Here is a 27,764-nt window from a genome sequence, read left to right as displayed (position 1 = left end):
CCCCCATACTCCTTTTATCTGATCTGAACCCCTTTCTTCTTTAATTAATGCTTTGTAGAATGACTTGACTGTGAATCTGCCTTTCTTGCATTCTTTCCACCAGAGACCATCTTCTATATCTCTAGAAATGCTGGTTACTTCTAACTTTTCCAGCAGTAATATACACTCTTCCACTTCTTGGTCGAATAGAGCCCTTCTGAATTTTGGATTCCAGATCAATTGCTCCCCTCTCCACTCATAACATTGGGCTATTGAGACTTGTTATTCTGTTAACTTGTATAATCTTGGACACACCTCACATAGTTTCCCCATCTCCTAGTGTTTTAAAAGCGCAAGGCGCAAAAAAAGCGCAAGGGCCAATTTGCGCCTGAGGCGCAAGGCACAAGGCGAGGCGCGTGCCTTTTTAAGAAAGGCGCAAAATTACAAAAAAAGGCTAAAAAAACAAAAGAAAAGTAAGAAAAATCAAAAAAAATCAAAAATATTAAACATAATGCTAATAAAAAATATAAACTTAAATTTTAAAATAAATTATTTAAACAACCTATTATCTAAAATTAAAATACATAAACATAACATGTAGAAGTGTATTCAAATGAAAATTTAAAAATACATAAGCATCTTTTTTTCCTTAATTGCATTGCTTCAAGTAGTTAATGTGATGTAAAACATATTGCATTCTTGATTCTATGACTCGCCTTTGTACCAAGCCCCTCAAGGCAAGCCCGAACAAGTCTATGCTAGGGTCTGAAATTCTTATTTCTCACAAAAGATAATGATTTTATAACTTTCATTGCCTTTTAAGAAGATATTTTATTGCAATGAATGAATGAACAACATTAGCAAAAAGGGGTGCGCCTAGAACCTGGGCACATCAAGCGCACACCTAGGCACACCAGGCGCATGCCTTTTGAAAGGGGTGCGCCTAGGACCTGGGCGAGGCGCATAACCCAAAACCCGCCTCGCCTGTGCGCCTAGGCGCGCCTTTAAAATCACTACTATCTCCTACCACTCATCCTCCCAAAACCTAACCCTAGAGCTTTCCCCCGCTTTAAACTTGACCAAGCTTCTGAAATCTTATCTGAAACCCATGATTCCTTTCCAAACACTCACCCCATAGGAACTCCTCACTTTCCTTGGTTCCCACCCAAATCTTATCACACCATACTTCCCAACCACCACCCTACTACATAAAGCCTCCCTCTCTCTCCCTTGCTCAAATCTCCACAACCATTTCCCTAGAAGTGCTTTATTTATTAGCTTTACCCTCCTCAGCCCCAAGCCTCCCCCCTCCTTTGGCTTGCACACCTTTTCCAACTTGACCAAGTGGTACGTTTTAGCTCATCCAACCCCTTCCCATAAAAAGTCTCTTTGAATTTTCTCAATTTTCCTGGCCACTTCATTAGGAAGTCTTAGCAAGGAAAGGTAATAGATTGGTAGGCAAGCCAAGACACTCTTTATGAGTGTAATTCCCAAAGAAAGGTACTTAGCCTTCCATCTGTCCAATCTCTTCTCTACTCTTTCTAATAATGGCCTCCAAATACTAGTTGCTGCTGCCTTCGACCCCACTGGAAGCCCCAAATACATAAAAGGAAGCTCCCCTACTTTGCTCTCCAGCAAGCCTGCAAACTGTTCCATCTCTCCCCTACTTATCTCTCCTACTCCTATCAGTTGGATCTTCTCTAGATTCACTATCAGTCCAGTCAGCAGCTCAAAGTTAGCTAGTAACACCCTGAGATTCAGTACTTGGTTCACTGAGGCGTCTACAAAGATTAAGGTGTCATCAGCATACTGTACGTGGGAAATACAAAGTCCATCGGATCCAACCTTAAAGCCTTCAATCCAACCCCTCTGAACTCCTTTCTTCATGATCAGATTTAGAGCTTCCATCACCAACACAAACAACAACGGGGAGATTGGATCCCCTTGTCTTAATCCCCTACAGGCTTGGAAGAACTCTAAAGATACCCCATTGATGAGCAAAGAAAAGGACACAGATGAAATACACTCATACATCCAGCCCCTCCAAGTTTCCCCAAACCCCATCAGTCTCTGCATCTCCTCCAAAAATCCCCATTCCACATGGTCATGCGCCTTCTCTATATCCAGCTTACAAACCAGACATAGTCTACCACTTCTAATTCTTGAATCTATGCATTCGCTAGCCACCAAAATCCCATCTAGAATCTACCTTCTACAAAAGCCATCTGAGTTTCCCCCACCAGGCCACCACCTCCTGGATCACTCTCTTCAGCCTGCTTGCCAGCACTTTTGCCAGTGTAAGGACTGCTTATTAAACTTATTGGCCTGAAATCTTTTATGTGCACTGCTCCACTCATCTGTAATAGAGCTATAAATGTTGCATTTACTCTTCTGTCTAGGCTCTTGGTTTCCCAGAACTCTTTGTACAACTGCATGAAGTCCTCTTGGTATGGTTCTTATTCCATTAGTTATCCTCTTAGGATTCTATTGACGGCAGACCAATATGTATGCAGCATAATAAGAGAACTTTCTGGAGGCAACAGACTCTGGTGCTATTTGTAATAAGGTATTATTATTAAAACAATAAAGGATTTAGAAAAAAAGAGCAGAAGTTTTAGCAGCATAACATGCATCAAGGGATAGGATGCAGCTAATAACAGCTTAACAGCATAAGAACAATAAAAACAGAAGAATTGGAAAATAGCTTGTTTAATAGGAAAAACTACAGCAAATAATAAACTGTTTAAGTCAAAATGACAACCTAAATTAGAGAAAAATAATGAAGTTAACAAATTTGCTCATATCAAATACATGAATCAAAGAATAAGATCCACCATCAATACTGACGTCAACAACAGTCATTTTTAGTGCATACCTCTACCCACTCAGCACGGAACTCAAGAAAAGGCTGACGGTAAATCTTCACACGACCTTCTGTGGTGCAAACAGCAAGCAAGCATCTACAACAAGTACAAAATGACTTTGCACCCACCAGAGGTGTTCTGAAAAAGGCCATCATAAGTAGGAAAATATTACAGTATAATGCACTATACATACCCTGAATTGGGAGCTAATCCTAGAGGAGACCATGAAATGGAGCGAACACAAGGACGAGTTTCGCGTGCCAAATAGGTAGGTGCTAAACATCCAGAAAGAAGATCTATAAAGTTGCCAGGATGACATCAGCATGGACAAAAGCAAACTTACAATGGAAATAACAATTCACACTCTAAGTGAGTACTAAACAATCATATAAGATGTTCTTAGTAGCACCAAAAAGGTTTCTAGCAATAAGACATTATTCGTGTCATTATAATATAAATCACAATCATCATTTCTCAAATATTTTAGTAGCTGACACTTTGATTATAGCATAATTACAAGTCCAACACTAAAACAATTCCATACGAATTAGAGATTAAGAAGTACTATAGTTGGTCCATTGAATATCGAGCATCAGAATTTCTACAAGTTTAAAAAATGATTTTGCGAACAAGGAAAAGAAGTTCATTTTGACTTTATTATCATTTCACATTAAGATTTGGAGAAGTGATTATTTTCCCTGCATCATGGAAGATATTGTGGAATTATGAAAAATACAAGAGATATAAATGAAACAGTATGTGAAGATGTTTGTATTTGGTTAACAAGCACCTTCATACCCTTTGTGACTCATTTGTCACTAGAATTCATACTATCCATAATTCATATGCAGACTAAATAACCTGTATTTTGATTCATGAAGTGAATGATAGAAGAAGATTACACACTTTCCCTTGAAATAAGCAGCAGACAATAAAAATCAAAAGGTAGCGAACTCTTGATAAGCCAATAGAACAATTTTGTAGTCCATGATATATCATAATAACCATTTTCCTTTTCATTCCATCAATCAGAAATAAAATTTAATTGAAAGAAGATACCTAAACAAGGTTTGAGCCCAAACTACACAAATTAGCAACAAGAGAGAAGCAAAACTACAATGGAGCCATGGGTCCTAATACATATCAATACTACTGACAATAGATCTATGCAACAAGCAATTTCTTCTTATCCAGCATTAGATAGGGATTCTAGGCAATTTCATTTGGAATGTGATTCACTTTGCTGTTTATCAATGCATGGAAAAAGTAAGGTTGGAGAATTCATTTTCAAGAAGAATCTTGTTTGGGGGGGGCACAGGTCCAGTGGCAGAATAACAATCTTAGTTCTTTATAACATTTGCAGCCATAAGGTCATAAGTTATCAGTATTGGCTGTTTCATACTTGTTCAGTTTCCTGCTAAATTGTTATGGTTTAGCAGGGGCTTATATTCACTTCATTATTGATCAAAAATTGAAGAGACACCACTTATTCAGCGTTTTACAATCAAATATCAGTTATTTGCCCTACAAACTTAAATCTTTTGTTGGGAGAGATTTTGATTGATACATTTAATCTTAACATTCTCTACACCTTTGAACTTATACCAACTCAACTCAGCCCTAATCCCAATTATTTGGAGTCAGCTACAAGAATCCCTTCTTGTCTTTGCACTCCTTATCTACATCTCTGCACTTGTTCAAATTAATAAAGTTGTTTACCACTCATAAAAAAATGATACAGAAGAATAGGCTAAAGAATGAAGTGATAACTGGAAGATAACAGCTTCAAGCATGATTTTTGAGAACCAATAGCTTCAAGAAAAATGAGACATACAGGGCTGTCAGTTGAGTCCGAAAACCAGTGCCCAATTCAACTTCAGAAATGATTAATTCAGGTTCAGACAATCAATTGACATAATCACATTGAATTCAGATTTTTGGAACTTGCATCTGTTTAATAATCAGATCAGGTTAGCTTTGACCTTATCCAATTAGAATAAGATCTTAGTCCAGTTTTAAAACTTGGTAATATATGGATTGCTAACCTCTCAGGATCTTTTACTTGTGTCTCCTGTCAGGCTCCTTGCACTCTTCCCACCCACCCCCCCCCCCAGCACTTTCCTGGTAAAGAAGTTTGAAGTCTACCTATCCCTCCTAAGATCAGGGCTTTTTGTTGGGAGGTGCTCCATGAAAAAATTAATGCCTGTGATATTTTTCAGAGAAAAAGTGGCCTAATTGGATTCCTTCTCCACATATTGGTATTCATTGCAAAGAAAGTGAGGAAACTTGCTACCATTTACTACTTGTATTTGGGAGTGGTTTTTCTCTCTTTTAGATGCAGGAGGAACGCTCCAAATGTGGTTAGCTTGTTATGTTCATCAACATTTAGGTGGCCAAGGAAGAGAGGGAAGATTATTTTGAAGATGCACAAGAGTGGCAATCATTTAGATATTAAGAGAAAAGAGAAATTCAAGGGTCTCCAAAGAACAAGTAAGAAGCTATTTTTGAGATCATTAGAGAGAGTAGCACATTGGGTGAAATCTGAGTATCTTACGAGGTTTCTCTACTGATGATATCCTTCGTAAATGGGGGGTAGTAGGATCCTCGTTAACAAAGGTGGCAGCACAACAATTGTGGCCATCACCCCTAGAGAATCTATAAATTTTGACTTTGATTGCAACAGCATGGGTGCTCTGGCCCCTTGAGAGTGGGAGGTTCCTGTAGAGATGAAAATGGAGCCATTAAGCCAATCCTTTGAAGCCTAATAGGTGTTGGGGACTCCATAAGGGCACAGCTGTTAGCTATTCTCCAAGGAATCACTAATCATATTGCCAATAAATGAATCTCACTAGATTGATCATCGAAGGTGACTCCAAGGTAACAAACAGTTTGCTAGAGCAAGGAGCATGGTTTAAAATGTCCCTAAATTCCATAATATTTCCATGACATATTTCCATTTCCATGGGTAGCAACACGAAATTTTACTGGAATCGGCATATTCCCTAGTGAACACTATCAGCGCTATGTGCAGTACAAGAAACAATTTCCATAACATATTTCCATTTCAATGGGTAATGAGTGACAAAATTTTACTGGAACCAGTGAACACTAACTAGCACTATGTGGAGTGACAGTGTTATTGCCTGCCAAACTTGATGGTTTGTACCACTTTGAGCCAGCTTGATATTCATTACATACAGTTAAATATTAGTTTTCGTTTTTGTAATAGATTATTTCATTGATCTATTAGAACCATTTGAATTCTATGAGTTTAAATTTTGCTTTAACTCAGTTTATCATGCAGTTTTGAACCTTAAGCCTTACGGGACAACTTGACAACGATTTCTTTTGAATATAACCTTAGTTTTTTAGTTTTGTTTAATGATTTGGAACAAGATAATATTGTAGAAAGGTGTGCCTATTTTTCTTTTACCATTTCATAAAATATCATTCTATATTTTTGCATATTTTACAATGTTTATTTGATGAACTGCATATTTTACAATGTTCCCACCATGTCTATAATTTTTACAATATTTCCATAAGGTATTTTCCAAAATTTCCAAAGTATTCCCAATATTTGGATGACTGGCATTTCCACCAACATCAACATTTTAAAACTTGGGTGAGATGCCCCAATTACGCCTCCGTTTTTTCACAAAGTATTGATCTTCAAATAAAATACTTCCCAACAAAAAAGTCCTAACTCAGGGTGGTATAGACCCTAGCCAAATGGATTTGGATGGGAAAACTTGTGGAGATGGATCAATGGAAGACAAGAACTTGATAGAAAAGGCACAAGAAAATGAATCTGATGGAGAAGTAAACCACACCCAAGAATCAATAATCCAATTATCAAGAAACATCATCCAAAGAAGAGAGGAGGTCCAAAGAAAGTTCAAATTCAGAATTCCTAAGGCCTCTCCTTAACCCTAGATTCCAAGAAATAATGCCATCCAAAAAATAGAAGGAACCCAAAAAGCAGAATCTCTATATATTAAGAAGTTGACAACTGAGGAAGATTCAAAGCTGGTGGTTAATTGGCTGCAAAAAGAAGAACCAAGTCATTGGATATTCAATAATGAAAAGAAAAAAATAAATAAATGGTTAACTCAAAATATGGAGGTGAGAGTTGCAGAATCTCTTGCTAGGCAGGAGACAGGTAGAACTCATCCATTTTGGGCACAATTGTAATTGTTTCTTGTAATTTTCTGCTTCTGGGAAATATAAGAGAGGTTTTTTTTAAGGAAAAAGGTAAAGTATTGAATTACTCAAAAAACAAGCCAAATCTGCACAACAAGGAGCCCTACAGTGTCCAATGTTATCTCCACATCTTCTAATATGTATACTCTGTGTGCATAGATACAAAAAGAGCTCCAGAATCAAAAAAGGAGCTACAAGGCCTATTCCTGAACAATCTGTGTTCCTACCCGTGAATACAACCTACCCCAAAATCCTTTCAGTAAATTCTCTTCTGTAATGAACTTGTTTTCAAACAGTCCTTTGTTCCTTTTCGTCCAAATTTTCCAAACCACTACTCCCCAAATAACCTTGCCTTCTTGCTTGATCTCAACTATCCTCCTTTTCCTAATACATGACAGAATAACCATCATCATCAAATCTGTCTCAACCATATGGGGTCAATTACACAAATAGTATTCCTCCATTCCATTCTTTTAAGTGCCATATCCATTATTAAATTATGAGGCCTTAAATCATTTCCTACTACTTTGATCCATGTCCTTTTTGGTCTTCCCTTAGCTCTTCTAGCCCCTTCAACTTGAAACAGATCACTTTAGTGTTCCAGATGGTCTTCTCTGCTAATACATGATAAAATACATTCTCAAAAAAAAAAGGCAAATATTAAAAAAAACAAACATAAAACCACCAATGACTTGCCATAAATGAGTCTAACCCATTTTCAATAACTGAGTAACTCTCTTAAGCATAACTAAGACAACTGAAATGGAATGCCAAGTAGTTAAGAAAAGCAAATGGTAATGTTTAGGAGAGGCTGGACCTCACACCTCTCAAAGGGATGCATGTAACGACTAAACTTCTTTGCTTAATGAATTATCCTTCAATTATCAAAAAAAAAAAGTAGTTAAAATAGCAAATGATTGAAACATACCTTCTTTCTTGATCACTCCAATTGGAAAAGGTATGCTAGGGGGGACTGTAATCAGTCCTCGAGGTCCAAAAAGTAAAGCTGGATTCTGTGAATCAGCAAAGAAATTATATAAAGTACAAAAAGATCCATATCACTTCTAAAAGCAATTTAGCTCCAAGAATTTCCATTATTATTAGAACTATTTAAAATTCTTTGGTGTACCAGTATAGTGACAAGATGTCCAGATGCAATAGCCACCAAGTTCTCGTCAGACCAAGCTACAGAATTTGGATAAGAGGGAGAAGCAACAACTGCAGCCACTTGGAAAGGCAAAGCCATTGTTCTTCAATTATAGAACAATCAACAATATGAACACTTGGCTCTGATTTTTTTCTCTTCATTTTATAGCCTCAACAAATTGTGGTGGTCGATGAAGATCATAGTAACGAAGAAGCTCTAAAAGAAGCATTGGCTAATAGACTATGAATTCTTACAAGACCAGATCAACCTAAACACAGAAAAAATAGCAGGAAACAATATCTGTCAAGTGTCAACAATGACTGTTACTTTTTCTTTTATAAGAAAAGTCTCATCTATGTGTGTAATATTCATATTATTGTTACAAAAGACATGTAAAACATTTTTACCAATAAATGCTAAAACTTATCAAGTAAAAAGAATAATGTAGATACAATAAAGATCCAAACACCCTTTAATTTCAGCCTAGCCCATGCTAGCCACCCAATTCATCTCTTTTAACCACGGTTCGCAAAATCGGCAATGTTGGGTGAAGTTTCTCTAAAATTTCACCATTTTGTTAGTTTTTTTATCAATAACAGTGAATTTTATTAAGGAATGATAAATTACATAGCAAAGGTGCTAAAAAAACTTAGCTCCCTAATACATCAATGTACACCCAAACCGTAAGTCAATTACAAAACAGCCCAAAACATAGAGTTTCTGTTCACCCCTTACCTAGCTAAACCATCTGCCAATGAGTTTGCACTTCTCTTTACCCATGTACAACTAACTTCATGTCCTTAGTCAGCCACTTAAGTTTCCTCTTTTCATTGTTGTAGTTCTAGAGCTTGGATTTGTCCTATTTTAACCAATTCACTACAATTTCAGAATCACCTTCTATGATCAATTTATTAATATGCATGTCCTTGGCCCTTTCTACCCCTTCAAGAGCTCCTAGTATCTCGGCCCTCAAGGAATCTCCCACCCCAATTGGACCAGAATGCATAGCTAACAAATTCCCTTTTTCATCTCTTATCACTCCCCCTATTCCTAAGGGCCCTGGATTACCCAAACTGCTGCCATCAAAGTTCAGTTTAAAAAAGCCGCTAGGTGGAGGGGTCCAGCAAGAACTTGATGCCTTCTTAGCCGAAGTTGATTCTGCAATTTCCTTCCAATTCCTTAGCATCTCATCAACTGAGAAATCTGCAAACAATTCCAAAGTTTTCAACCAATTTATCACCCTAATGTGAATAATCTCCAATATTACTTCCAAGCTTCTCTCTTTATCCAAGAAAATCCATGAATTTCTCTCCTCCCAAACAGTCCAACAAAATGCAGCCCTAACACATCTCCACATGATCTTGGCCCTTTCTATTAGGCAGTTAGGCATGGAATCGAATAAGCTTTGCACATTCAAAGGGCGGTCCACCTGCACCCAAACAAAGAAGTACACCATTCCCAAATGGCATTAGCAAACTGACAGGAAATTAGTAAATGATATCCAGACTCACCATCAGATTTACAGAGGACACACCAGTGAGGAGACAAACAACTATTGGGTCTTTTTCTTTGAAGTAAATCTCCTGTATTAACTCTTTTCAGAAAGGCTTACCAACAGAAACTCCCAACCTTTGGAGGTATAGGTTGACACCACAACTCTTTTACAGAGAAGGGCAATCCGACAGAAGAAGTTTCTATTAAGGCCTTAAAGAAAGAGGGACAGGTGTAGGAACCCAAGGGAGTGAGTGCCCAAATTCTATTGTCTGCCTTTGTTGGCTCTAGGAAGATCCCTTCAAGGATGGATAATAAGGCTGAAGTACAGCCTAACTCTGTGTCCATGAATTCTCTTCTCAACCCTAGGTTCCAGCCGAATCCAGAAGGTGAGTTAAAAGGTACAAGGAAGGAAGATACTGGTTCATTTTTACGGGAAGAGATAGCAAAAAGGGTTGGAAATTGATCTTTCAATGAAGAATCCTCATCCCACTAATGTTCCCAAAATTTAATTAGGTTGCCTGAGTGTAAGTCATACCTGATCCAGGGAGAGAACACGGGCAAAATAGCTTGAATAGCTTTCCAAGGAGATGCTCTTGTAGTCCTTGATAAAATCCCAGAATCCCGTCCATTGTCTACCACCCTATGGATACTTCCCACTATCTTAACCCAAAGTTTTTCTTTCTCCAATGAGAATCTCCACAGCCATTTCTCTAGTAATGCTAAGTTCCTATTCCTTTTGTTCCCAATTCACAGACCTCCCTCCTCCTTACTCCTACACACCACCTCCCACCTAACCCTATGGTCCTCCCCGGACTCCCAAAGAAAATCTCTCAAAATTTTTTCCAACATGCTAGCCACCCTAACCGAAATCTTAAAGACTGACAAAAAATATACAGGAAGGTTAGCTAGTGTTGACCTAATTAGAGTGATTCTCCCTTCAAGAGACAAACAGTTTTTTCTTCCAATTGGCAAGTTTCTTTTCATACCTCTCCACAACCGGAACCCAAAATTCACCTTTCTAAGGATTATCTCCCAATGGCAGACCAAGGTAGTTTAAGGGCCAATTAAATACAAAACACTAGACATGTTCATGGGTCGGGCCGGGCTTTTACTCTTCATAAACATGATTTTGTTAGGCCTGAGCCCGAGCCCAGCCCGACCAACGGGCCTACAACATGGGCCCGAGCCTGGCCCTAATAAAATCCCTGAAGCCCAGGCCCAAGCCCGAAGCCCAACCTAACAGAAGAAAGAACTCACCGCCGGTGACTGTGTTCGCCGATGCTGAGGATTCACCACCACCGTCGATGCTGAGTTCGCGGTGAGATGCGACTTTGACAGTGAAAAGTGGAATCAGTTCGCATCTGAGAGAGAGAGAGAAAGAGGACTCACCGTCATTGCCGGTGTCTGAGATTTGAAAGAGAAGAAGTGAGAAGAGGAACGAGAGAGAGAAAGAAAGAGAGAGAGAAAGAGAGAAAGAGAGAAAGAGAAGGATGTGAAGAGAAGAGAGGTTCGGCACTAGGCAGTTCGGCTAACTAGAAAAGTGGAAAGAGATGAATGAGAAGGGTTACTTAGGATATTAGGGTTTTTGGGTTTAGTCTATAGGTCGGGCCGGGCTATTTTGGCAAATCCCAAGCCCGGCGCGAATTTATTGTGGGTCGGGCTTTTTGGCCCGTAGTCAAGCCCGCGAACTCATTTGTGTATTCAAGCCCGTCCAGGGGCCGGGCCGGGCCCATGAACAGGTCTACTACACACCCCAAAATGTTTGCACACTCGCATACCTCTCCTTCCCCCATATTGACTCCAATCATACAGCTTTTCTCAAAATTCACTTTAAGGTTTGACATTTGTTCAAAAAGTTGTATAGTGAACTTCAGGTTTCTGATCCTATTGAGGTCCCCTCCTTCACAAAAAAGAATTGTGCCATCTGCAAATTGCGAGTGTGTATTGGTATGTTCTCTCTTCCAACTCTCAATCCCCTTATTAAATCCCTAGAATCTGCTTTGGAGATTAGTCTCCCCAACACTTCTGTGACCAATGTAAACAAGGAAGGGGAAAGAGGGTCTCCTTGTCTAATCCCTCTCAAAGCTAGAAAATAGTCCACCATTGCCCCATTCACCAAGATGGAGTAATGACAATTCCTAATGCAGCCAATCACCCATTTGCACCAGTTGTCTCCAAACCCAAAGTTGATCACCACCTCCAACAAGAAAGACCAATCAACCAAGTCATAAGCCTTTTCCAAATCCAATTTGCAAACCACCCCTTTTTTCCTAGATCTCTTGAAATCCTCCAGACTCTCATTTGCTATAAGTATATGATCTGTTATCTGCCTCCCCTTCACAAAAGCTCCTTGGTTTTTTGCTATGATTTCTAGGAGCACCTTCCTAATTCTAATGGACAGCACCTTAGTGATGATCTTATACAAGCTATTAACTAAGTTGTTCGGCCTATAGTCCTTCGAATGTTTTGCATCACTTTTCTTGGGTGCCAAGGCAATGAAGGTGGAATTTAGCCCAAGGTTAATCTCTCCTCTAGTATGGAATTCATCGAACACCAGCCTTAGGTCCTCTTTTAGTATCTCCCAGCAGTCTTGATAAAAATCCATCGTAAAACCTGTAGAGACTGATTTATGTTTCTTACATCTTCTTTCCTTTTTTGGCTCTTGGGACCATTCTTTTATGTTGTAACTTATGTGCATTATTTTTTGTTTTATTGTTTCTTGTAATATAAGGGCATAACTGTCCTTTCCATAACATTGTATTCTTTCTTATATAAGTTAATCATTTCTGGGCGTGTGATTCAAGAGAGAACACACCCTTTCATTCTCAGCTTTTCTTCTCTGATTTGAACTAAGTTGACATGGTATCAGAGCAGGTTTTTCAACCTGTCCTTGATTGAAACCAGTTTAGACCTATGAGATCGACCCATCTACTTCAGTTTTGGATCTCGTAGGTTATTGTACTGATCTGCACATCTCTGTTGTTCTTTCTATGGAAGATCGCCATCAGAAATAGGGTTTCTTCTTTTTCTCTCAATCAGCTACTCCAAACTCTGTGAAACTTCAGATCTGAAGTCACCCAGGTCAGATCTATATAGATCTATAATTTAGTTTCAGTTCAGATTCCTTTTGAAGGGTGTTTTTCCCTTCTTGTTTGACAGTCCAGAAAACTTACCTTTTTTGGATTGTTATCAGTTTGAAAACCTTGTGTGGTTGTTTTCTTTATTGGATTTTGATTCCTCCATGTGGTGTGTGATTAGACACACATATTCCATCAAGTTTTGGATTCATTTGGACCTTCAGCTGCTCTACTTTCTTAGTTTTCTTTGCTTACTCATTGCTAAAATGGCCATGGAGAAAAGGGATATTCTACTAATAAAGTTCAATGGGACAAACTATGCCTTCTGGAAATTCTAGTTCCATTTCTATGTTGAGGGAAATGGCCTATGGGGATTTGTGGATGGTTCCACAAAACAACCTGATGAATCTGATTCCAAGGGGCTGAAACAGCAGAAGATCGACAATGCCAAAGTAGTGTCTTGGCTTCTTGGCTCTGTTGAAACTAAGATTGCTATTCCAATGAGAAGTTATCAAACTACTAGTGAGATTTTCACCTATATGGAAAAGGTGTACCAACAGTCCAACATCTCTCATCAGTATCTGATTGAGACAGAGATATTTTCTTACAGCCAGGTTGAGAAGAAAATACAGGAGTACTATGCTGGCTTCGTGAATTTGTGGACAGAATATGAACTAGTTCACATGGGTGAAAGCACCTCTGCTTTTTTTTATCAATAGCTCCTCTGCTTGTTGCATCAAAAATCTAAAAGAACACTTCGATAGAAGGAAGATCATGCATTTTCTGATGCATTTGAGACCTGAATATGAAATTGTAAGGTCCAACATTCTCAGTAGGGGCACTCCTCCCACACTTGACACAGTTTTGGGAGAGCTTCTCAAGGAGGAAACTAGATTCATTACTCAATCAACCTTCAGGTCGAAATCTGATTATGGAACAAAGACAACCTTTCTGATGAATAAATCCAAGCCCAAGAAGGACTTGTCCCGTGTTTAGTGCTATGAATGCAAGGAATATGGACTTGTTGTCTCACACTATCGGAAGAAAAAATTTTGTACCTACTACAAACAACATGGGCATATTATTCCTGATTGTCCTACCCGGCCAGCAAAGGGGAATGGTTCAAGTTCTAAGAAGAGTCAGCAGCTTTCCAAATGGCAACTGAAGGTGTTGATACAAGGAGTACAGCTTCAGCAGGAATGGAAGAAAATTCTAGGACTCTTACAAAAGAAAGAATGTGGCAACTAGTATCCTCAGCTATTTCCTCTGCATTTTCAACCACCGGTCTTTCGGGTGGTCATCCTGTTATTGTTCCTCTCCCAGTCACTTATGGATCATTGATTCTGAGGCCTCTAACCATATGACAGGGGCACACACTGGTCAGTCCATTAAACCCAAATCCTTGAATAAACATATTATTACTGATAATGGAGAGAAATTGGATATTGTTGGTTGCAATGATTTGTCTTTGACTACATTTGTCAATTCTTGCTTTCATCTACCTAAAACTTTCTTTGTTCCTAAACTTACAACAAATTTGATCTCAATCGATCAGCTAGTTGAGGATGGTAACATTGTTCCTTTTCCCATGATGGTTGTTTGATACAAGACCAACGCACATTTAGTAATTATATTTCATCAAGTTGGGTCATGAGATTGGTAGTGGGTGCCTTAGCATTAGGAATAGGATAAGGTGAGCCTATATTGAATCTGTCCCATTGAGATCCCTAGACAAAAGGATAATTTGGTTTACATCTCTTTATGCTTTATGGCATTTCTTTCTTCTTGTAGGCTGGACTTCTAAGAGAGTTACCTACAAAAGATTTTTTGGAGGAATATGCAAGGGCAATACTCCAGAAAAACAATGACAACTTGTATGCATGTGGAGGTTGATATCTTTTAAACCATTATAGAGATATAGTTTCCCTTTTCTTGTTGTTGAATACAAATCCTTGCCAACTAAATGAATTGGCAGCTACAAGATCCTAGATGTTTGTTATCAGAAGTTTTAATCTCCCTCATCTAATGTGGTTTGTGCAGTAAACGAGGAAGAAATAAACAAAACACTGATTGATGCAATTCCAAGAATATTAAATTGGTTCCTTCGCTTTAGGGATTCAAAGGTATTACACTAATTATTTATTGTGCCTGTTTAGCAAGGTCGTTAGATAAATAACAACAATCTTTTTAGCCCAACAGAAATTTTTAAAATAATTAAAGACTGTTTATATGGTGTAAATGATTTTTTGATGGATTAGATTATATCCTTGAAGGATATATTAATGGTTTTGACCAAGTGGTTTTGTATTTCAGCAGGATGTTGTTTTGGGTGTGGAGTGTGGTAAGCTATAAAGACCTTTCTCAAGTTTAATGTCCTCTATAAATATCCTTCGTACATATACTAAATAAAATATTGTTTATTACAAATCAAAGAAAAAAATTTAGATTTAGTTATCAATGCAATTAGATCTACTGCAAAAAAGGTACATATGCTTCATATATGTATTTATGCATGTGAAATGCCTGGGTTACTGGCCCTAATATATAGACCTAATCATGGACCAGGCTTCGGGCTTGGATTTACACTGTTTTTGGCTCAATCTTTGCACTAGGCCCATTCAAATTTTGGCAAAAACCAAGCCCGAGTCCAGCCCTTGAACAGGTCTACTAGGATATATTCACAATTACTGCACATATCATATAGAGCCAGAAAAGAATGCAAAAAATCCCCACAAAAGAGCATGCACATGGCCAAGTGAACAGGAAAAAAACTGTGGAAATCCCATTGGAAGGGAAATCTTAGTAACAAAAATCTTTTAGAACTTCTTCCAATAGACTTCTCATTTTTTTCTAAAAAAATCCCTCTGATATATGACCAGGAATAATAAAACTCATTTTCTATGTGTCACTTTGTAGCCAAGATGAATTCATCTACATATACTGCCATTGAAAGATAAATGGCAAAAGGAGGTATCCTTGAGACAAAGCCATTATCTCATTTATTTATCAACTGAATGACCTTTTGCAGGTACACCGTGAGATCCCAAACAAAAAGAAACTAATGAAATGTTGCCTATAATGTTAACACTCGCCTCTTTTTCTTTAAACAACCTATCCATGATTGCCATCTCTGTCTTGTGTTTCTATATTGGATGAGGTTGGGTTTAGTTTAATTCAAATGCTATGTTGAACCAACTAAACAGGAAAGAGCTATGGACTCATAAACTGGTTTGTCAAAAGTGTTTCTTCTTTGTTTTAAGGAGTTTTTTTTATCTAGGGCTTAAATAGTTATAAAAATTATTTTGCTTTATGATAATTTTTCCTTGTAGAAAAATTGACCAAAATGTTTAATTTAAAGAGTATGGTTTGGGTGCTAAGGCATTTACCCAAGAGACATGTATAGTTATGACATTCTCTTGCTAGAGACATGGAAGAGACCCACCAACAAAATGTTTATGGCTTGAATCTTCAATCGATTACAGTCGTTACATCTCACAGAGGTAAGCCAAATATCAAGGTGAGTGAGTTAATTTCTTTCACTGTTCCCCCTCCACAGTCTACTCCCTCAAGGTAATTAAGTTTCAGCTAATTCAGGCTTGTTTATATCTATTTTTATTAAAGGTGATGGAAAGATTTAGAATTCGGATCAAAGATACCATATGCTAGAAACAGAGTGGTAGAGTGTTATTTTTGGATGATGGGAGTGTATCCAGAACCTTAGTACTCTCTTGGTCGGATGATTCTAACCAAAGTAATAGCAATGACTTCAATACTAGATGATACTTATGATGCACATGGTACATTTGAAGAACTACAGCTCTTTACAGATGCAATGGAAAGGTTTGATATCAATACATCTCTAATATCTATTGACTACTGTATGAAACTTTAGGTAACAAGTTGGATTTAATTTCAAGTAAATACCACATACTGGATGGATTTTGTAAAATTGTCACTGCAGAGTTTCTGCTTTGACATTCCCATCATTCTAAATTCATGTATTTAGGTGGGATATTGGTGAAACTGATCAGCTACCAGAATATATGAAAGTGGTATATCTTGCACTCTTAGATAGTTAGATGTTTACAAGGAAATTGAGGAACAGATGAGAAAGGAAGAAAGATCATATTGCGTCTCCTATGCAAAAGAAGCAGTAAGTCATACATGGCTCTACCTCTGTGATTAAATTCATGCATCCTGGGATTAGGGATGGAAGAAATTAAGGATATGGTTATATATATATATATATATATATATATATATATATATATAACTTCTTTCAAAAACATAAACTCACATATAATGTTAATTTTGATCTTATGACAGATGAAAGCTCTGGTTAGATCCTACTTAATTTGTTGAAGCCAAATGGTTCTCTGAGGGGCACATTCCTACATTTGAGGAGTAGGAATGAGAATATCAGCTTAGAATGTGTTGTTTGGTAAAATCACAATTAGCATTCATCCCAGCCAGGAGTTCAATTGTTCAAACATGTTACTTAGCCAACACAACATATTCAGCCCAGCCATGAGAAATCAAATATTTGATTTCCTACACTACTTAGCATCAAGTGGATCCCTCAACTCTAGTGCCTCCAAATGATCACTCTCCTCCCAAACAACCCATAATGAGGAGAAATATACAACAATAAACCTCTCTAGTCTCTCCCTGCTGCATATTACAAGTCTCCCTCCTAGTTTATAGACTCTAACAATGGCAGCATTTTGGGGTTGAGAATAAGTGGCATGACCTCTATCCCATATCTCCTTGGAAGTTCACAAGAGCATGTAATTCCTGGCCATATGCTACTACATAAAACATATTAGCCAGGACATAACAGTAAGTTTTACTGTAAGATATCCTAGTTTTCCTTTGCCTTCATTAGACGACTTGGCAGATTAAGACCACTCTAAAAAGTTATTTCCATCCAACATAACTTAGTGACTGAATGTTAGAACCTTCTTAAATTCCAATAACACTACTGACTACTTGAACCAGCTATAGAATCAAAGAGGACCAGCTGATGGTGGCTCAGTTGGTAGGATCTCTGACTAGTTGTAGCAGATACCTGGGATCAAATCCCACTGCCACCAGTTAGGGGGTAAAGGAATGGGGGATGGGCTACCCCCCATTGTGTAGCCCCATGACGCCAAAAGACAAAAATATAGGATCAAAGGGGGCAGTCATATAAAATACTAAACTCAAAACACCATCTACAATTCACTGACAAAACATAACAGTCCCACAAAAAACACATCTTCTGGGACACAAAAAAAGATCCTTTCCTAGTCCTTTGAATCAAAACACTCTGGCAGCAAACACAAAGCAATAAACAGAATTTCAGCCCCTTCAAACATCAACGGAGACTGAAACCATGCTTCCAACATCATCACCAATCGGCAGCATTGTTGTGATAATGTTCTGAAATTTATATCTACTCGAACCAGTCACGATTCAACCAAGAACAACTCAAAAGGACTGATAAAGATAGGAAGCAAAACAGAGGGAAGAAAAAGTTGCCAAATTTTCATATACGATCAAAAGAAATATAGGAACACTTCCATAGTCTTCAGAAATATGTTACAGATCAAACATAAGTGGTCTTAAGCAAAAAAACAAACAGCATCTGAACGTATTCCTTACTGCAATCAATTCTTATTTTTTGAATTTTTCAGAAAAAAAAAATCTATAAAAAATATCAATGAGCCTCTTAACAGATTCTAGGGTTTCTTGTGAGGGGTTACTGGCAGGACATACAGTTGTGGGCATCATGCTTAATGGAGAGAATGAGAAAAAAAAACGAAAGGGGGAGAGAGAAATCGATGACTTACCTCGCCGGAGATGAGTTCAGTTCGGTTCTCAGCTGCCGAAGGAGTGGCAAGAGATGAGGGAGAGAGGGATGGAAACCTAGAATCGGCAAAGAGAAGGTTTGATGGTCTGCTGCATAAAAAAGGACGAATAAAAAGAAACAAATGAGAGAGAGAGAGAGAGAATGAGAGGAAGAAGATGAAAGGGGGAAAGAAATCGTGACTTACCTCTTAATTCAGTTCGGTGCTTCTCAGCTGCGGAAGAAATTAGGAAAATGCGAATATGCGATGGGAGAGAGGGTTAGAAACCTAGAATCAATAAAGAGAAGATTTTGAAAGGGTTTTTGCTGGTGCGGTTTGAGGGAAGACGAGAGAAGTTACTGGTTTCGTTTGCGCGGGAGAAAACATTTAGCGGGGCTCTTTGGATTTTTTTTTGTTTTTCGTGTATCTCTTCTCCAACGGCAAATATGCCTTCACTTTTCGTTGCTTGAAAATTAATATATAGCGACGTTTTTATTAGGGACCGACAGGGGAGGGAAAGAGAACGGGAGAGGGAAAGGGTTTTGTAATGTCCGCACATGAGAGTTGTCAATTACGTGTAAAACCAACATAGAATCTTCTGATTGTATCCACAGCCCGCTCAACAACAGCTGAGGGCGTTTAGCTATTCTCCTGGACTTACGAATGGTGTGGGCATGGGTGCACTTCTAATCAAAATCGAACACGTCATATGTTCGCATAACAAATCAAAATCGAACACGTCATGTGTTCGCATGACAAATCACTGAAGTGTGCGGAGAAGACCAAATGGCAAGTCTCCCATTAAGTTATAAACTTGTACTAATTTTATTTTTGCTGCGTTTGGTAGAGGTATAAAATCGAATCGGGGTAAACTTTACACCCCGATTTGATTTTGCAGTATTTGGTAGAGGTGTTAATATACCTCATCAATCGATATAAAAGTCCATGCTTGTCAGTATATTCATCGAAAATAAGTAGAAAGTTTATATTCATAAAATCGTTGTAAAACTTTACCTTCCTCTTCCTATGTCCAACGGTTACCTCGCGTCTCCTCTGTCCAATAGCTGCATGTCTTTGTTCGACCGAAGAAGATAGTGAACTAGTGTCATGAACGCATTCCCCACCTCCAGCCGAAATCCCTTTTCCTCTCTCTCTCTCTATTTTCTTCTCCTTCTTCTTCTATTCCCTCTTCTCCTACCTATGACCTGCCCTGTTCACTGTCTTCTTCTAAGAACACAGAACTCTCAACGAAGATAACGTAAATCCTGAAATCTTCTCCAGCTCCGGTGTATCAGTGAGAGGTGAGCGACGAGCGGCGTATCAACGCAAATCCTAAAATCCCCCTCACCGATAAATGAACTATGATTCGACATTATCAGTGAGTGGTGAGCGGCGTATCAGTTCCATCGAGACCTAGTTCCGACGGCGGCAAGTGGCATATCAACGCAAATCTTGTCAGTATACGCATTGAAGCACTGCATAAGATTCACTGTGCAGCGGTAAGATTCATTGCATAAGCAAATTGCTTGCTCACCTTTTTTCCGTTGAGACCCAGTTTGAAATTTTACACCATAGAAAACCAAACATGATTGGTATAAATTTTCAAAATCAATCGGTATCGATCATTAAACCGGTTCACATTTTTCCATGGTGTAATATTTGAATTTACATCTCGAACAAATGCAACCTAAATAAAAAACAAAGAAAAGTGGAAGAAAAAAAATGAAAAGAAACCTAATCTTCCGGACTATGTTCGATATATGGTCTAGACAACCAAATCAAATCAAAATTGGCGGTTTGGCCTTACTTGGCCTTAAAAATGGTTTAGCTTGGATTGAGAATTACTCAAATTGCATTTTTTTGTTTGGTTTTTAAATTTTAGAAGCCAAACCAAACCATAAATCATATTAAACCAGATCATTAATAAATATATTTATTAATGTATATAATAAATATATTTGAACATATTACATATGTATATGTATGTATATAAGTATATCGGTATATATACATTTAACATTTCATAGATTATTGTTGTTTGATTCAAATTTTAACTTGTAATTTGCATGTTAAGGAGCTGATTATGTTTGAGTGCGAATGTAGTTTATATATAATAGTAATAGCTACTAGGTGACGCTTATTAACTTTTCAATTTGATATTTGAATTATATTTCTTATTTCATGTAGGTATGCATGTTATTTGTTTGCTCTCTAACTGGGTTAAGCCCAAAAGAATGGCCCAACCCATATTAGAAACTGGACCAAACTGTGATAGTATAGTTTGGTCTAGTTTGGTTTCTATAGAAAAATGGTTTGGTTTGGTTTGGTTTGAGAAATTTTCAAATTGTAATTTACTATTTTGGTTTGAGATATTCTCCAAACTGGACCATGAATGCCCCTAATCGATCGAACTTGGTCCAAGTCTAGTGAAAATATTATAATTATTATAACATTATAGCTATTATTATAAAATATTTTATCCTAATATTATATTTGTATAGAATTTTAAGTTATTTATTCATTTGCTTTCATTTTTACATCAATTAAATTTGATAAATTATTTAAACTCTATTGAATTAATTAATTTTTGTTAATGTAAGTCTTTCAAAATGGAGGTTAAACCTATTTTAACTTACAATTAAATGAAATTGTAGATTATTACATACTTTAACTTTTTATTAATATAATAATGTTAACTGATTTAAATGGATTTTAATTTATAATTAAATATGATGTTAAATTATAATAATTAATATATTTTTAAAAGACTATATAACTAATTATAGTTAATTAGAACAACATATTTAAATACTAGTATTATATTATTATATAACTTTCTTCTAATAATTTCCAAGTTAAAATGTGTATAAATATTTATTATTTTTTACCAATTACTTAGTTAAATTAAGTTTAAATGGATTTAAATTAAGATTATGTAATTAATTATAGGCCTTGTTTGATGAATAAGTGGTTGTTTTAAAGAAGTAATTGTTTTAACAACCACTTAAGGTTGTTTAGTGACCCATTTACCAAATCACTTATTATGTTTTTAAGCACTTATTGGGGTCGGGATGTTTGATAAGCTACTTTTCTCATAAGTGTTTATATTGACACAAATAACAATTTTATCCCTCACTTCACTCAAAATGCAACCAAATATTCATCAAACTTCAACAAATATTTTTGCATGATTTTTAACAAAAAAAAAGGATTTCTCATATGAAGCCAACATATTTTCAAATTAGACAAATAATCATACAAAAAAAAAACAAGAAAAAACACCACACATGGAGGGGAGGAATTTGACGAATTAACCTCATTGACGCTAGTGGCTGGATGGTGAGACTTTCGTCATTAAACTCTTCCAAATTGCAGACCTGTGAACATTTTAAACATGGGAGTTTAAAGTAAAAAAAAAAAAAACACAAGAAAAATGGCTTAATATGAAGAAAAACTTCACAAAATGTAAGAAAATGGCAAAACGATAGGCCCGCTGACCATTTTTCTTCACTGCCAATCGTCGTTGGTGGACCTGTAATTGGGTGTGCCGCTGATTCGCTATGTTCAAATGAGAGGAGAGGGAGGTAAAACCCTTGCACAGGGGTATTTTGGGTATTAAAAAAATACAAGGGATTGGTTCGTCCCATTCTATTGGAATAAGTACTTCTCCAAGAAGTGCTGAAAAAAAAAGTTAACTTCAAGTCACTTTTTTAAGAAATGTTTATTTTAACAAAAGTACTTATTCTCCACTTTTTGACCAAACACTTAATAACCACTTAATGTGTGGTCTAAGCTCTTAAAAGAAGTATTTTTAGAAGTAAAATCAAACAGGGGCATAATAGTAATGTTCTATCATGATATTATTATTATTATTATTATTATTGTTGTTGTTGTTATTATATTTAACTCCTAATATTATATTATTGTTGTATTATGGCATAATTTAAAATAGCTACATAATTAATTTAATGTGGTAGCATGCAGTACGTGGTAACCCATGGGTCAAAATTAACCAATTTGATTCTCTTCTTCCCACGACTTAAAAAATGGGTTTTACATAACCATATTCAATTTCAAAAGAAAATTTTCGATGGATTTAGGATGCATGAAACTACATCAAACTCCAAACAAAATCAAAGAATGAAAGTAGGAAATTGTGATTGATTTAACTCTAAAAACTCTGCTCCATGAAAATGAAATGCATGCTTGAACTCCATAATGTCCCCATGGCCTCCAACTTCCATCTCTTCATGCCACACCCCACAAACCAATATAATCTAGCTTCCTCAATCACCACCTTGCTCAGTCCTCACTCCTCAAGCATTCACATGGTTTTGAAAATTGGAATGGACTGGACGGTTAGACTGGTTGATTCAGGAATCGGTTAGGTAATTGGTTCTATTTCACCCTAAAACCAGTCTAGAGTAAAAAAAAATTGTTGATTTAGTCAGCGATCTACTGATCCAAGCAGTTTGATCATTTGACCTGTCGATCCAGACAATGTTTTATTGATTTTTTTTTTAATCAGAACGGACCATCCGTTTGAATCGGATGATCAGACCATTTGACCTGAGAACAGGTGGCCAAAACAGTTCTATATCAGGTCTTATTTCTTTTAAACCTTGGTCAGTCATACATATATCGGGTCGGTGGTCTTGTCTAACTACTTCACCAATTGAATTTTTATAGATCTACTTCAAGGCAGCATGTAGTATAGTGAAGAAATATTCACCTTCTTATATCAAAATATACTCCATGTACTTTTTTCCCCTCTTCAAAGTTCCTTAAAATGCTTATAAATCGAGATTGTCTATTAGTTTATAAATAAATCTTTAGGCTCCGTTTGAAAGGAGTACACATGCAAATATGTAGAGTACAAAATCATGTATTTTGTATTATTTTCAATGTATTTATACTGTCCATATTTATATTTGTATTCCTTTCAAACCGAGCTTTAGTGATAGAAAATTTAAAAGATTAATTATATGCAATTAAAAAATTTAGCCAAATGACTCGTAGTTGAATTGGGACGGGATCAAACCTCGCATCTATAGGGGCTTAGCATACATTTTGTTTTATCCCCACCATTGAGCCCACAGTGTCTAATGCCAAAAGAAATTAGATTAAAAAATAATTATTTTATATTTTATGATTTTTATTTCTATTAATTATCAATAAAAGACATTTTTTTCCATAAATTGTTTGGATTCATGGGGACATATATTATGTTCTTTCCTACCATCAAAATCATTTAAGACATCAGCTCATCATCATTGAAGGAGACTCTAAGCTTATTATGACCCCTTGGAGATTGGAGAACATCATCAAGGATCAAGGAGTGCCTTAGCTTATCTTCCGTGTTCAACCTTAACATCGTCTTTAGGCATGCTTATGATCAGGAGGTGAATCATGCAACGGATTGATTGGCTCGTAAAGTGTTAAGTGGTCTTGTATTCTCCTCCAATACTTTTCCTTGTGAGCTTAGGGTTATTTGCTTAGCTTATTCGTGGGGAAGAGCTACCCTCGGGCTTGCATAGCTCTCTTTGTGTTTCCACAAAAAAAAATCATTTAGTACTTTAAAATTTAAATTATTTTTATAATTTATAATTTAGTGTTTCTAAAAAACAAAACAATCCGTAAATCTATTAGTGCAAGCATTCCTCAATCTATTAATCCACACTCTTCTTAATTTGATTTTAATTAATTTTCCTCTTCCTTTTATGCGAGATCCGTAATTATTTTGTATGTTGGAACTCCACAAATTTTCAGCACGAACAAAGAGATGTTGGAAAGTAAAAAAAAAAAAAATGGTTAAAGCATTCTTCAATTGTGCAATATTAATATGTACTTCCCACTATCAACGGGTACCAATCTGTATCCACTAATAAGAATCAGTATGATATGATGCAACCAATATGGCATCTATCTATCGTGCTTATTGTATTCAACATTTTAAACCTTGTGGGGATGTGATTCTCCGGTGAGTTCATAATCCAAAAATAAAACTATCACATGATAATAGATTAATGAAGAATATAAAGTTAAGTAAATCAAGAGAAAGATCTAAGAGACATAATAAAAGATCAAGATAGAAATTAAGGAAATATGGAAAAATTATCAAATGAAAAACGCGTAGAAGGTGCCAGTGGAGGAGGGATTAGTTACTCCTTCCCATAGTTTTCAAATTCAGACCGGACCGAACGATTGGACCAGAAAAATCGGTAATTGATCACCTAATCGGTTCTATTTTACCCCATAACCATCTTTTGGCCAAAAACCATTGATTTGGTCAGCAAATCGCTGATTTGGGCGGTTGAATTATTCGAACCGTCTAACGGTTTTTTGACAGTTTTTTATTTTTTTTTGTCAAAACGGGCTGTCCATTCGGTTCGAGTGGTCGAATCGTTCAACTTGCAAACCAGACCCTTGAACGATTCGGTTTTAAAAACCTTGCTCCTTCCTATTAATCCTTTTAGCATAAAAATGCGGCATGCATCTTTTTAAAAATGGGACCACCAGAGTGAATGAGAGTCACCAAGAAAGATGAGAAGAAAAATGCAAAAGAATGTGATGGTATGGGAGATGCAAGTCTATTATGGCTAATTACAATGGGTAAGAATAGTATGAAAAGGGTGTAAAAACCAATAAAACACGTGTGGGAGAGACATCAGATTTTATAATTATAATGGATATTCACAAGGGAGAAAACTATGAAGGGGAAATAGACGAAGGAGAGGATTATTGACCTAAACCAATTTATTTTAATTTGTTATATAATAATATATTAGCTCCCATTCTCTTTCATTAAATCTTATATGTCAGGTATTTTTATCAGTAATCGTTTCTACTAATTGGATCTATATCCAATACTTTTAATAACATAAAACCTGTGCTTTTAAAAAAATGACTCAAAAATGAAAATGTTGTTCCTCCCAAGTGGCAAGTAAGAATTAAATTACTCAGGTCAAATGGATCTACCCATGATATTATACATAACTAATAAAATTTTTAAAATAGAAATGAATACAAAATAGTTGTATAAAAAATTGGGCATATCTTTGATATTTTATATTAATCATATTAAAGACAAAATAAGTGTGATGACAAATAAGCTTTTTTTTATTGATGATGGAAATGATATAAAAAATTTAAACTAACAAAAAAGTGAAATTGTTTTCTTGGTTGGTGGTGTATTAATAGTTTAACTTTTGAGTCAAATGTATTAATCATTGATGTCATTCTGAAATAGTAAAAATTAAAAGATAAAAAATACAAAAAAAAAGCAAAGGATATATAAATTTTGTAGAAAACATTTGAATATATCCATGATATCGTATATTCATCATATTATACAGAAATAAGTGTGATAAACATTGAATGTAGTTCATATATAATTGTGAGAGCAAAACATGTAATTTTAACTAATACTTTTCACCTCATTCCTTCTATATTCAGTATTATATTTTAGGAATTAACTCTCGTTCTCTCCCATTAAATCTTATGTTTAAGGCAAGGTTTAAAAGAAAAATTGGAAATGGAACTGTTGTGGCCACTGGTTCCCAGGTCAACGATTTGGGTCGAACAGCTCAAATGGTTTGATTAGATTAGGGCAAATATTTATGTGGTTGTCTTTCTTTTTATGAGAAGAGAGGCTGAGATATATGTGGTTGTTGGCTGAGAAAGAAAGAATGAAAAAGGAAGGAGAGAAATGAAAAAAAAAGGAATGAAGGAGATAAAGGAAAGAAAAGAATGAGGGAATGAAGGAAGAAGGAGGAGGGGGATCCAATGTTCACGTTGATGACGATGGCAATGACAACAACAGAAACACAGTGACTAGTCATCAACCATTCATATCTCTCTCTTGTCTCATATCTCAGAGACTGATTTGAGAGTTGAGAACTCGAATATGAGATCTCTCCACTCCAATCTTGTTTATGTCATTTCTCTTTAATCTTTCTCTCTATGGAATCTCAGTGATCTTTGATTCGAGATCATTATTGTCTCAATCCCTCTCCATCTTTCAACATCATCTATTTCCTTATTAAATGGAAAACTGCTGTTCGGTTGAGTGGGCCAACCTGGGTCAACAGTTCTTTGACCAAATCAATGGTTTTTGGCCCAAGAATGGGTCAAGGGTGAAATGAAACCAATTGGCTGGACTGTTCCCAAGCGAAATGGTCCATCTGTTTGGGCCAATGATGGCTTGAAAACACTGATTTAAGGTGCTTTTTCTCACCAATAAATTTTATTAACTAGATCTATATCCCATGCCTTCAACAATATAAAACCCCAAAAAAACAAAATGATTATTTTATCTAGGTGGTGGGTAAGCAATTCAACCATTAAGGTTAAATAGGTCAACCTCCCATGGTATAATTAAATAATAAAAATAAAAAATCTAAAATATAAAAATTATGAAAAATTTTATAAACTTTGTGCATGAAATAAACAGTAATTATTTTATATACATAAAAGCATAAAAGATGTAAAAAATTAGCCACATCATCAAGAATTGGCAAAGCATATGCATATTTGCTAGTTCACAACAAAAAAGAGATTGAAAGGATGCCGCCCATAAAATTAGGATAGGATGGGCAAAATGAAAAGATATATCTAAAATCTTATATGATATTTTTTTTGGTAAAAAGAGATAACTTTATTGAATACCACAAAATCAAGGAGGATACAAGGAGGTTTTCAAATGGGTCGAAGCACAAGGAGAAAGTCGATTGCCATATAACAATTCATAGGTGAAAATGGCGCTTTGGCTAGGTGATGGGCCAGCTTGTTCGCATCACGCCTTGATATTTTTTAGAGGAGAGAACTCTAGACTTTGCTTGTTTAAATTATAATAGATTGCCAATAGAGAGTCTGACTTGACTAAGATGTTACTTAAGCCAGAAGTAAGAGGCAGCCAAGTCTAATATCTATGGCTTCTGCAAATACCACTTAGCCCCGTTAGCTTTTTGGTAACTTATTTACCCGGGTAAATACAATACCTGGGTAAGTTTTTCCTGAAAAACACTAGACATGCAAGTGTATTTACCCATGTTCTTTTATTTCCTAAGTAATAAAAATCCATTATTAAAAGAGGCATTTTTGTCCCATATAAGTGCTAGAAACTTTCTCCCAAGGTGGAAAAGTTATTTATCCACCTAAATGGGTAGTGATA

At 36.3% G+C, this 27,764-nt stretch overlaps 1 protein-coding gene across 3 annotated transcripts in view; it reads right to left on the bottom strand.

The window, feature by feature from the left end:
• The window catches only part of LOC104594717 (Transducin/WD40 repeat-like superfamily protein), an 82,966-nt gene extending 63,865 nt beyond the window's left edge, over positions 1-19,101 (bottom strand). For 2 of the 3 annotated variants that reach the window (XM_010255192.3, XM_010255428.3), the window contains exons 1-6: positions 18,800-19,101; positions 18,596-18,701; positions 8,176-8,461; positions 7,975-8,059; positions 3,037-3,139; positions 2,855-2,939 (exon numbers count right to left, since the gene is read on the bottom strand). In XM_010255192.3, the coding sequence (XP_010253494.1) occupies positions 2,855-2,939; positions 3,037-3,139; positions 7,975-8,059; positions 8,176-8,292 (390 nt within the window). In that variant the 5' untranslated portion in view covers positions 8,293-8,461; positions 18,596-18,701; positions 18,800-19,101. Of the gene's footprint in view, positions 1-2,854; positions 2,940-3,036; positions 3,140-7,974; positions 8,060-8,175; positions 8,462-18,595; positions 18,705-18,799 lie in introns of all 3 variants that reach the window. The other variant, XM_010255262.3, reaches the window with a different exon arrangement.
• Positions 19,102-27,764: the final 8,663 nt, after the last annotated feature.

This window comes from Nelumbo nucifera, chromosome 3 (genome assembly GCF_055504915.1).
Source record: "Nelumbo nucifera cultivar China Antique chromosome 3, China Antique-T2T, whole genome shotgun sequence".
Lineage (NCBI taxonomy): Eukaryota > Viridiplantae > Streptophyta > Magnoliopsida > Proteales > Nelumbonaceae > Nelumbo > Nelumbo nucifera.
The sequence above is the reverse complement of the archived record's forward strand: the minus strand, read 5'-3'. Positions and strand labels throughout refer to the sequence as shown.